The sequence below is a fragment of the Pelobates fuscus genome, chromosome 8, assembly GCF_036172605.1.
Source record: "Pelobates fuscus isolate aPelFus1 chromosome 8, aPelFus1.pri, whole genome shotgun sequence".
NCBI classification, from domain to species: Eukaryota; Metazoa; Chordata; class Amphibia; order Anura; family Pelobatidae; genus Pelobates; species Pelobates fuscus.
In genome coordinates, this window is record NC_086324.1 from 174719149 (window position 1) to 174731507 (window position 12359).

Genomic DNA, 12359 nt, shown 5'->3' on the forward strand with positions numbered 1-12359 from the left:
ACTAGTGCTGACCAGGACTCGCCTCCGCTGGATCCGTGAATACAGGAACACTGAAACAAGGCGCTGGGAAGTGAATAGCTCTATCCCCCCCAGTAACTGGACGACACACTGTTCTGGGAGTACGACTGATTTATTCAGCCAAAACTCAGCCTTTTATGCACAGACCCCCAGCACGGGATCTCCATTCAAAACAACACAAACCCCTCCCAGGGGATTGTTTTCCTGCCACTGGAGTTTCCCTTTCAGGGAGATCATGCCAAACTAATCTTACTGATTTTTTTGATTGGGTAACTAAAATAATAGATCAGGGTGGTGCAGTAGACATTTATATTATATTATATTTCACTGATTACAATGAGCCAATTAATGTCATTTCCAATATTTCAGAAAGCCAATAAAGTACTATGAAAGTAAAATAACTGACGGTGACTGTTAGACCTGCTTACACTAACATTTGCTTTTCTTTCTCACTCTATTTTATACATTTCCTTCAAGCTTTCCAGAGCCTCTTCTCGAGTAATGTTTTTCCATTCTTCCAAAATATGAGCGGGTTTACTTCCGTAATCCTCTGCAAACTGACTGTTAAACTCTTTGAAGACAAATTTCCAGTAGGCAGCAGAACTCGTTTCATGTTCTATTTCCCAATCGGGATAGATTTTCTGATAATCACTGTAAAAGCGGAATTCTCCCTTTGTCTCACTGTTCTTAAATTTTTTTTTGGTAATTATATCAGCAGAGCATGTGGCATTGCACAGGATATTGCGAACCACCCATCTGTGTCTTGCTAGTCCCTTTGGGCGATGGACAGATGCTCTGTGTGTATCATGATCACCACCTCCAGCCTCACATGGGACCTTACAGAATGGACATTGTTTCCCACATCCGACCACACGTTTAAAGAGAACCTCCTCAGCGTTTAGGGAGGGATTGGAAAGAAAAGACTCTGTATTCAAATCTTTTAAGTCTGTAATTATTTGTCCTTTCGTTTCTTTTAAAAACTCATCAATGTCATTAGAAAACTGGGGAACATTTGAGCAATTTTCATTTTTGAAGATTGTTGTTTTTATATCATTCGGTGAAATCACCAGCTCTTTATTTAATTCCTTGCATACCTGACCTAAAAATTCTTCCAGATTTGAACATTCTAAAGCAGTTGGATTTTTAAGAGCCTTCCTGATTTTTTTGTAGATCGAAGAGACAATTTTGGCAATTATTTTTTCGAGGTGGGTAAAGTTTTCATATTTAATTGATATGTTTTCTGAAATCCATTTTCTGGCAAAGCTCTCATATCTGTGAATATATTCTAGATACAGCTTGAAGTCATTCTTTTCTAGTAATTCCTTGAGGACGTGGTATTGGAAGATACTGCGACTTTTATACTTTGATGAGTCATCGCTGTCCAGCATGTCATCCACCATCTCTCCACTAAGGTTTTTATTGATGTATTCAATAATTGCCGGCTTCAGACATGATTCACAGAAGCGTTTTGCACAATCTTTAGAGGCATTTTGTTGCTGCAATATATTGTTAAAACAGGAAAAGTAATGTAATTTCAGATTGCCGAGAATGTGTTTTGGGTCATTTTCTTGTATAAAGTCATTGTGCATCTTCTCAAATTGCACAGCCGCCTTACTCAGGATATGAAGCTTCAGGTCCAGCTCAAACAAGGGTTTAGTGCAAAGCTTCTCAGCAGCAGATGATGTTAGCTTTTCATTGACCAATTTTAGCAAATCCCTGCAGTAGATTTCATTGTAATCTTCTCTTATAATAACTTTTTGGGTAACAAAATCATGACAGCTGTCAATCAAGGAAGATGCAAAATCATTTGCCTCAATGGTATAATTTTTCTGTTCAAACTCAGTAAAGCCTTTTAATTCCAGGCTATATATTAGACTGATTCTAATTTTGTCTCCCACTGTCCCTTTAAGAGCGCGCCCGAGACGCACTGCCCGCCTGACTGATCTCGTCGTTGGATGAGCCGCGCGCGGCGAGAAGAGAGGACCCCGGCCGGCCCCTGGAGAGGGTAAGTACTGCTACACCTCCATGGGTGAAGATAGATTATTTTTTTTGCGCTCAGGTTTTTTCTTTTTCGTCTGGATTTTTTTTTTCCCCTCGGGTTTTTTATTTTATTTCAAGTTCGACGGGTATGATGGTTTTTTATTTGGCCTTTTTGGGGGCTGAAAAATTCAGATTTTAGAAAAAATAAGACGTCAAATGGTAAGTTTAATTTTTATTTACAGGTTAGTTATTTTATTCCCCTCTCACTATTCTTTAGGGTGAGGGGAGTAGGTAGGGGGTAACTTTGTATCTGGGTGGGGGGAGTGACTAGGGGCTTAGGGACCCCTAGTCACCTTTGATGGAGGGGAGAGGGGAATTTGTCTTAGGGCCCCCACCCATCACGGGAGTGGGGGCGGGGGGGAGGACAGTAGGTACCCCCATTGTAATTTATGGCCCCCACCCACAGCACGGGGTGGGGACTAGAGGGGAGGACAGTAGGTCCTTCCCCATTGTAATTTATGGCCCCCACCCACCGCGCAGGGGAGGGCAGGGGGGAGGACAGTAGGTCCCCCCCATTGTAATTTATGGCCCCCATCTCGCAGGGGTGGGGGCCGGAGGGGGGAGGACAGTAGGTCCCCCCTCAATATCTTTATGGCCCCCACCCACCGCTAAAGGGTGGGGGCCAGGGGGGGAGGACAGTAGGTCCCCCCATTGTAATTTATGGCCCACACCCATTGTAATTTATGCCCCCCACAGTAGGTCCCCCCCATTGAAATTTATGGCCCCCACCCGTCGCACAGGGGTGGGGGCCAATAGTTTTTTTTTTTGTGTGTGTGTCTTTTTTTTTTCTACAGTGAGCAGCCACAGGCTGCTCACTGCTTACTAGACATGCCCCTGCTCGCGGTATAGCGAGTAGGGGCAGATCATTTACTAATACTAAATAATCTTTACTTAGTGTTAGTAAATGTGGCTGAAAGACCAATTTAGGTCTTTTAGCCTTTTAGTAGATAGCTCCCTGATACCGTGGGAATTAGGGCGTTATCTACTAAGTGGCTGCAAGATGCAGCCGCGGCAATGAATAGGATCGGAGCTTCATTCATTCCAATAAAATTCCGATCCGAACAAAGTCCCGAATTGCGTTCTAACACGAATGGAGAAACTGTTAGAACGCAATTCGGCAATTTTGCCGGCGTTCTGTCTGTGACAGGACGTTCGGCAATACTGACAGGAGGCATCGTGGGAACAGGGAGGAAAGCTAAGGATCATGGGAAAATTGCTGTGACCACCAGAAACGAAGCACACTTTGCTCCTCCGCTGGTCAGAGCTGGTCACTGCGTAGGAAACCTCCAGAAGAGAAATAGCCCCTACTTTTTCTTAAGATTTAAAGAAAACTATAGCAGACAGGAAGAAAAGAAGAACAGATCCTGAGAGAGGGGGAGAAGAGGAATCGATTGGGGAAAGGTACGTTCGGCATGACAGTGCCGCTTTAAGCATTGCTAATGTAGTTTTTACCAGTTCTAACTAACAATAACAATAAAAAAGTTTGAAAACAATTATAAAGTGATAACTAAGGCCACTGCACAGAGATTATATTTCATTGATTAAAATGAGACATTTAATGCCACATTTTCATATTTAGAAAAGTCAACACAGGGCTATAAAAGTAAAACCACCATGGTAGTGACTGTTTAACCTACTTACATTAACATTTTATTTTGTTTCTCACTTTACTTTATACATTTCCTTCAAGCTTTCCAGAGCCTCCTCTCGAGTAATGTTTTTCCATTCTTCCAAAATATGAGCGGGTTTAGCTCCGTACTCCTCTGCAAACTGACTGTTAAACTCTTTGAAGACAAACTTCCAGTAGGCAGCAGAACTCGTTTCATGTTCTATTTCCCAATCAGGATAGATTTTCTGATAATCACTGTAAAAGCGGAATTCTCCCTTTGTCTCACTGTTCTTAAATTTTTTTTTGGTAATTATATCAGCAGAGCATGTGGCATTGCACAAGACATTGCGACCCACCCATTTGTGTCTTGCTAGTCCTTTTGGACGATGGACAGATGCCCGATGTGTATCATGATCATCACCTCCAGCCTCACATGGGACCTTACAGAATGGACATTGTTTCCCACATCCGACCACACGTTTAAAGAGAACCTCCTCAGCATTTTGGGTGGGGTTGGAAAGAAAAGCATCTGTATTCAAATCTTTTAAGTCTGTAATTATTTGCCCTTCCATTTTTGCTAAAAACTCATCAATGTCATTAGAAAATTGGAGAACATTCTTACAATCTTCATTTTTGAACAATGTTGTTTTTACATCATTCGGTGAAATCACCAGCTCTTTATTTAATTCCTTGCATACATGACCTAAAAATTCTTCCAGATTTGAACATTCTAAAGCAGTTGGATTCTTAAGAGCCTTCCTGATTTTTTTGTAGATCGAAGAGACAATTTTGGCAATTATTTTTTCGAAGTGGGTAAAGTTTTCATATTTAATTGATATGTTCTCTGAAATCAATATTCTGGCAAAGCTCTCATATCTGTGAATATATTCTAGATACAGCTTGAAGTCATTCTTTTCTAGTAATTCCTTGAGGACGTGGTATTGGAAGATACTGCGACTTTTATACTTTGAGGAGTCATCGCTATCCAGCATGTCATCCACCATCTCTCCACCTAGGTTTTTATTGATGTATTCAATAATTGCCGGCTTCAGACACGATTCACAGAAGTGTTTTGCACAATCTTTAGAGGCATTTTGTTGCTGCAATATATTGTTAAAACAGGAAGAGTAGCGAGCTTTTAGATTGATGAGCATGTGTTTCGGATCATTTTCTTGTATAAAGTCATTGTGCATCTTCTGAAATTGCACCACTGCTTTCCCCAGGATATGAAGCTTCAGGTCCAACTCAAACAAGGTTTTAGTGCAAAGCTTCTCAGCAGCAGATGGCGTTAACCTTTCATTGATCATATTCAATAAATCCCTGCAGTAGATTTCATTGTAATCTTCTTTTGTGATAACTTTTTGGGTGACAAAGTAATGACAGCTGTCAATCAAGGACGCAGCAAAATCATTTGCCTCATTTTTATAATTTATTTGCTCGAACTCAGAAAACTCTTTTAATGTCAACCAATCATAGTCAATGTGCTCTGCAGAAATGTGAAAAAGGTCTGCCTCATCTTTTAAATTAATGATATGGTCTAATCTCTGACGTATCGAACTTCCTTTATTCACCATCTCGGTCTTTAGTTGCTTCAGCATTTCCTGTTCAACATTGTGTCTAACTAATGTATGAAACTGAAATTCTGTCATAATTTCATCAAATATTGCTTCACATTCCTGTATTGCCTCCTTGGGGCTTAAACCATGCTTTTTTTTACAGTTTTCCAAAAGTATGTTCACCTTGACCTCAATTATATTGATGTACATGCTTTTAATAAGTTGTATTTCCTGCTTTCCTTTTTGTATTTGTATAACTTCCAAACATTTTTGTGAAAGAGAAGTTTCAATATTCATTCTGAGACCTTTTATTCCAAATAAGTACTGGCTTTCGTACTGCTGTGTGAGCGTTGGGTTTTCACAGCCATTTTTAAAGTAGGTTTCTAACAAATCGTGCATTTTCTGTTCCTCCCTATCTAGTAACTCTCCCATTTCAGGTTTTATGTTTGTAGCTAATTGGTTATCTAGATCATCGATCGGCAGGTTCTTGATAAGATTTTCTGTCTCATTCATCCATTTCTGTATTTCTTTCCGGAAATCCCACTCTAACTCACAATATTTTTTTGTGAGGTTGTCATAAGCTTCAGCGACGAGAATGTTTCTAAAACTGAAGAGAAACTTCTCATGTTTGACTTCCTTCCACAGGTTGTTTAACCATTTAACAAATGTTGCGATATCTTGTGGCTGCGACATTTTGTTTGATTTGTTTTTTTTCATAAAGTCGAACAAATATTGTTTGAATTTGAAAATATTTTCGCTGTACCCAGAATTTACTGAAGCCATGGGTGGTACCCCGTGCCAGAGACTGGGGATATACCAGCTGTGCTCCTCGAGATTATACTCAATGATATCAGAGAAAGATTTAGCTCTATTACTCTCCATTTTTGCTGCTTTTTCAGTCATTTTATTTAGTTCTTCCATTAGTTTTATTCTTTCAATCAAAGTGTTATCAGGAGCCGACACGTCACTCACATTCTGATGAGCAAACTGGCAGTTGGGTTTCTTTCCTGCTTTTGTCATCCTTATAAATGCGTGGACCACAATCTGTAGAATATCCTTCATTTCCGCTGTGCTTTCCATGGCCATGTTAATTATGGCGATATCGCTTAACCCAACCGCAAGTGTTGCCAGCTCATTGTCATTTTCATAATTTTGATCATCAGAAATTGATACAGAATTTTTTAAACCTTCAGTGTCAATCACCAGTATAAAGTCACAGCCCAGATCTTCATGGAAGTCTTCTTTCACATTAATTAGTGTCATGAAAGCCCCTCGTGTGCATTGTCCACTGGCCACCGGGAACTGCAAACCAAACATGGTGTTCAGAAGGGTGGATTTCCCTGTACTCTGAACTCCCAGCACAGTGATGACTCTCATTCTGCATTGTCCTCCTGTCTTGGTGTCCAGCTCTGTCAGGACATCAGTTATCCACCGCAGAGGAATATTAGATGCTTCTCCATCGATCAGCTCCAGTGGGAACCCATCCAGCAGGAGATCAGCAGCTATTCCCGGGAGATGACTGAATTGTCTCTGGTCTGTTTTACTGTCTCCTTCTTTAAGAATTGCACATTCTGATTCATAAAACTGCCCTAATTCACGCAGGAAATGTTCAATTCCCAAAGAACTTTCAGATGTTTGCTGGTTTAATTCCTTTACTTCATTTGGTGACATATTTTTCAAGTTATTCTTGTATTGTGCACGAAGTTTAGCCAGGTTATCTCTTCCAATAGCATCGAGGTAACATTTCATCCATTTCACAAAATAATTTTTCTCCACCTGAGATAAGGTGGTGATGGCAGAAGAAAACTTGATCAAAGAATCCGTCATCTTGTACTGACTCTGTTCCCTGCGGTAATTTAACAGTTTTTCTTTAAGTTCTGATTGGTAGCTTTCAGAATCTTTCACACCTTGGTATTTCCTTCTACACATTTCTTTTTCTACTCGTGATATCTTCTTCCATAGATTTCCCTGCAGTCTCATTGTTTCCTTCTTCCACTGTGTTACATCTTTTATTCCCGCAGTGATTTCCAGCGCATGTTTCTTTGCTTTCTGACATTCTTCTGAACTCTCGTCTATGTGTATCTTGAATTCAGCCGCCCTAAGTGCCATATTCTCCAAATCAGTAATTTTTTCAGGGTTATTTGTAAGATTTGCAATAATATTTTGTAGCCTTAGGCTTAACTTTGCAGCATTTGATTGACTGCTTTTTACTAAGACGTGTGATTTGTCTAGTTTTAGTATTGGAAATAACTGGTTCAGATATTTGGCTGTCTTTCTTTTATCCTCTTTGTTGGGTGCATTGTCGATGATGAAATAATAACTTGTGTCTGTTCCCCCGAGATCTGCTAACATATTGAATTCTCTTTCAGTTATTTTCTCAGTAAATATAAATACAGCTGATGAAATGCTCGTTAAAAGTCTGAACTGTTTCAGGTTAGATTTCAGATCTCCACGCAGATTGGTCACAGCAATAGGACCCGGGAATATATTATCATTTTGTTTTGGAAAATACCAGGATATTTCCACCAATGCATCAGATATTTTCCGAGGAACATTTGCACTCTCCATGTCTCGATGCACAAAGAATTCATGAGCATTATGGGCTGGACTGAGAATACTATTTAGGATTTTAGATTTTGAAAAGTGAAATTCTCCGAGTCTGACAAATGAGAAGGTCGGCATCTTGATTGTCACCAAATTTTCTTCCACAAATCCTGTGCTGCCTTCTGATGATTGCGTTCCCCATCTCTTCACAATGTCTCTCATTGCCCATAGCATGAAGGTGCAGTTAGAGCCATCCCCAGTAGGGAGCAGAAGAGGGACAGCAAACTGGCACATGGACATCTTGGTTACAATTTCCTGTTGTAGAAAATGATCTGAACAATGCAGGACAGCACATAGAACATCCAGGGGGTGGATACTGGCTGTGTTTGTTTCAGTAATAGGTAGAAAATCTGAATATGGATCTTGATCTCCATTTTCATCCCCTTCATTATTAACATTTTTTTGGTCAAATTGTGTGTCCCTTGCCATTACATTAAGTGCCATGAGTTTCTGTAGGAAGTGCCAGGGTACGTCTTCTAACGACTGAAGGTCCACGTTCTTTACACTCTCACATCCAACATCGAGGATGTCCTTAAGTCGGAGTTTTGAGGTTCTGTGTATCTCCATTTTCAGCTCTGACAACATTTCACCAAATGCTTCTCTTTTATCTATAAAAATAAGCAAATATTTGTTTCCACATGTGATAAACATGGAAGTTCATATTTAAATGCTGCCAAAATTATTTATTTTTCTGATATATTTGCTATTTTCTAATAAATAACATTTGTTGCTCTGTGTAAAAATTGTGTAAACATTTTAGTATGCTACTAAATATATAATGCTTTCAAAAACAACACACATCTTCTCACTCCCCTTTGAGGGAGGGTATTATGGAGAGATTACAGCAACCCCTAAGGTAGTTGACCCGTCACTTCCGGTGGACGCAACCGACTGTATACATCATGTGGAAGCTGAGAATGGAGGCTTACATAATTTTCGGCTGGTAATGATGATGTTACACTATGGACATGAGTAAGGGCTGAGACGATCACGTGATCTTGGAAGTTGATTGGGTGTGAGCATTTTAAAAGGGCACTTGAACCTGGATTACATTATTACCAACTGAAGAAGCTTTAACTAGCGAAACACATTATGGTTAGAAGAGATTTGACTATCAGGACTGGATAAGTGCATATACAATAAATATTTGACCTTAGCACTACTGGTAGTCTGTCTTGCTCCAGGTTCTACCGTAGAGCCAAGGCATAACAGGGCTCTAAGCAAGGTGAGAGTCTCTTATATTAATTTAATTCCTTGTCTATGTTGATATATTACACCACAAGCCCTTTTTTTTTGTCTCTGCTTATTTTGAGAATGGAATCCATCTGAAGAGGTGCTGGCTATAAAAGCGTTATTATTGAGCCTTATTATCTAGGCTCTGAATATTGTGAGACTAACCACCTATCTGTCATGGCTCCCCATTATTCTGCCGGTGTGGCTGCACTTAATCATAGCGGCTACGCCGACAGATATATACTATACTTACCTTGGTCATGGCAAACCGCTGCCCGACCTCCTTCCATTCCAGGTCCCCAGTGAGTACGGTGTTCCTAGAGACGTCGGCCACTGCGGTTCCGGTTTTAATAGGAAACTTACCTTCGCCCACATTAAAGATGGTGCCAACGTGCGTGCAGCGTCACGTCATAGACGCGCACGCACGTTTTGGGTTCAGAGGCCAGAGACAGACAACAGACAATTACCTTTTGGTCAGTGCCCTGTTGTGGTTTCCACTAGCTGGTTATCCGAGAGTGTGTTCCTGATTGCGTTTTTCTGGTATTTGACTTTTGGCTTTCCTTCATCGTTGTGTCTCATTCTGTGTCCCTGACATTGACAAGTATTTTGACTATTCTCGGGTATGTTAAGTCTGGCCATTCTAAGGTCCGGTTATACGTTATCCTTAGTCCTAGGTGTGATACTATTTTGCGTGCTGAATCAACTATAATCCTGACACTATCTTTGTCTGCACATTTGCACTTTGTTTAATACCATCTGCACTAGTGTTGCTTAATGTTTATTTCTTTCATGTTAAACAGCATCAAGACCTGCATATTGAAATATCAGGGGTAAGCAAATTATTGCATGTAAGATAATATTTCTAGCTCTCCTCTTACAAGGTAAATTGTTTTCTTTATTTGTAAGAAGGGTGAGGGATGGAAGGTATTCCCTCCCGTGTGTTTTAGAGCTGCTATACTTTTCAATAATTTATTTAATTGAAGCGCTTAATCACATTAAATCCATGTTATTTTTTGGTTACAACACACATTACACATGCTTTCTTAAGTAGGCAATTATGCAACGTCTGAACCAAAACAAGACCTAGAATTTTCTTGTAAGAAAACGTTTGGAAGTACACATATGTGGCAAAATGCCAATAAAATGCTAAAATGATCTCTATGAGGTAAAGAAATTTAAAAAAATGTTTTTCACAATATTGCTTATAAAATGCATGTATCAATTCTGATTGCTAAATAACTTATATGTCAAGGTTCTAAATTAATTTTTGGTAGTTAATTCTACCTTTATAACAACCCAACCCCTAATCCTACAACACACGCCTCTCCCCATGATCATATGCTTACACTAACTCGTAACTATAAGCCTATTCTAATCTTACCCGTAACCATAGGCATGTGCATGGGGTTGCCAGTTGTGCCCAGGAAAACCCTAATGCACCCACTACAGAAGCGACAGGGAGATCAGAAGATCACCCTGTCTGGTGCCTGTGCTCCCTCTGAGTTGTGAGTGAACGTTCCTGTTGGGCTCGCCGTCACTACCATTATGTTTCTTGTTTTAAAAAAAAAAAAAAAAATATTTTAAAAAATATTATCTTCTACACCTCAGAGCTAAAAGCTGCTGGAATACATAATTATGTCATATCCCGGTGGCCAACATTTGAGCAAGTGTAGTACAGGCATGTGGGAATGGAGAACAGCAAATGTGTCCCGGCACAGTGAGGCTTCCAGGCAGTAAGGAACTGCTTAAAGGAACACTATATTCCTGTAATACAAAAATGTATTCCTGACACTATATTGCATCAAAATGCTGCATTGTGCCAATCAGTATCTCCTCATAACGATGCAGTGAAACAATGCATCTCTATAGGGAATTTTCAGCACCTCCATGAAGAAGTTGAAGAAGCTGAAAGCCAGTGCTGTACATTGTGCAATATTGGACTAGGAAGAACCTTTTAGTGGCCGTCTGAGTGGGTGCTCCTAGAGGTGTGACGAGGCAGCAATTTAAGAACAGCATTTTCTCTGAAGAGGCAGCGTTTAAATTGGAAAGCCTGCAGAGACAGGCTATAGACACCAGAACCACTACATTAAGCTGTAGTTGTTCTGGTGACTACAGTGTCTCTTTAGTGAAAGTGTGATGTGTGTGTCAGTGTGCATGTATGGGTCACTGTTTGTGTCAGTAAATGTATATGAGTCACTGTGTGTCAGTGTGTTTGCATTTGTCACTGTGTGGGTCATTGTGTTTGTATGGATCATTGTCTGTGTCAATGTGTATGTATGGATTATTGTGTGTGACAGTATGTTTGTATGTGTCTATGTGTGTGTGCTTGCATTGGACACTGTTTGTGCCAGTGGGTGTGAATGTGGGCCACTGGGTCTGTGTGTGTGTGTCAGTGTATGAGTCACTGTATGTGTGTCAGTGTGTATATGAGTCGATGTGTGTGCTTCAATGAGTGTGTGTCATGGTAGTCATACCCCAACACGCAGGAAAGTGGAAACCCACAAAAGGAGGATCAAAAAGACGTATTACCGAGCCTAAGAGTGGCCTGACTTAACGTATTAATACAGCAAGAAACCAGGTCAAGATAAGCCAGGGTCAGGATTACAGAAATACTCAGAGTAAATACGAAGCCGGGTCAGTATACCAGAAATCAGAAGTCAAATACAAAGCCGAGGTCAAACACAGGAAATAACAAGGGAATCACTAGGGGCACAAAGTGAAGATCTAAACAGTAACCACGATAGGGCAATGAATAGAGGCTTAAACAAGCCTTAAATAGGCTTACCTGTTTCCTGATTGGTCCCCGTCATCATTGCGACTCAAACCAGCATAGGATCGCCTAGATGATGTGGTACCTTTAAAAGGTGGCGTGACGTCTTTCAGCAATCCTATATAAGAATGCGCCCTTAGGGCGGGCAACATTCTAAGTTCTACCAGCAGAGTGCAGCGGGGGGATGCTGGTGAATGCGGTAGATCAATTCGATTCGAAGTATGCCTATTTTTTACATGGGCTATGCTGTGTGGCTACATGGAGCTGTCGGGCCGTGCACAGAGAGAAAAACTGCTCAGCATGAGGGAGGTAAGTAACGCTGTTATAGAATTATGAAAACCCTTATTAAAATTTCTCATTAACTCCATTAACTTCATTATATGACAGATTTCCCTAACAGCATTTAGAATATTAGAAAGAGAATGTATTTTCCGCAGATGTGGCCAAAATAGTAAAAAACAAAAAGTTAGCATTTAGTAATTATAAAAAAACCCAGAGTGAGGAAGACAGAATGATATATAAGATTAGG

At 40.3% G+C, this 12359-nt stretch overlaps 1 protein-coding gene across 1 annotated transcript; it reads right to left on the reverse strand.

Moving 5' to 3' along the window:
- Window positions 1-467: 467 nt before the first annotated feature.
- Window positions 468-8427, reverse strand: LOC134571386 (interferon-induced very large GTPase 1-like). The gene is made up of 2 exons (XM_063429588.1): window positions 3730-8427; window positions 468-1829 (listed from the first exon to the last, which is right to left on the reverse strand). Exons 1-2 carry the CDS (start codon window positions 8410-8412, stop codon window positions 468-470), a joined length of 6045 nt encoding a protein of 2014 aa, XP_063285658.1. The 5' UTR covers window positions 8413-8427.
- Window positions 8428-12359: the final 3932 nt, after the last annotated feature.

Coding starts and splice junctions, on each gene's coding strand:
- LOC134571386 (XM_063429588.1), bottom strand. CDS start 8,412: ATGTTGTCAGAGCTGAAAATGGAGATACACAGAACCTCAAAACTCCGA. Junction 1,830..3,729: donor GCTTGAAGGAAATGTATAAA/GTAAAGTGAGAA, acceptor TATACCATTGAG/GCAAATGATTTTGCATCTTC.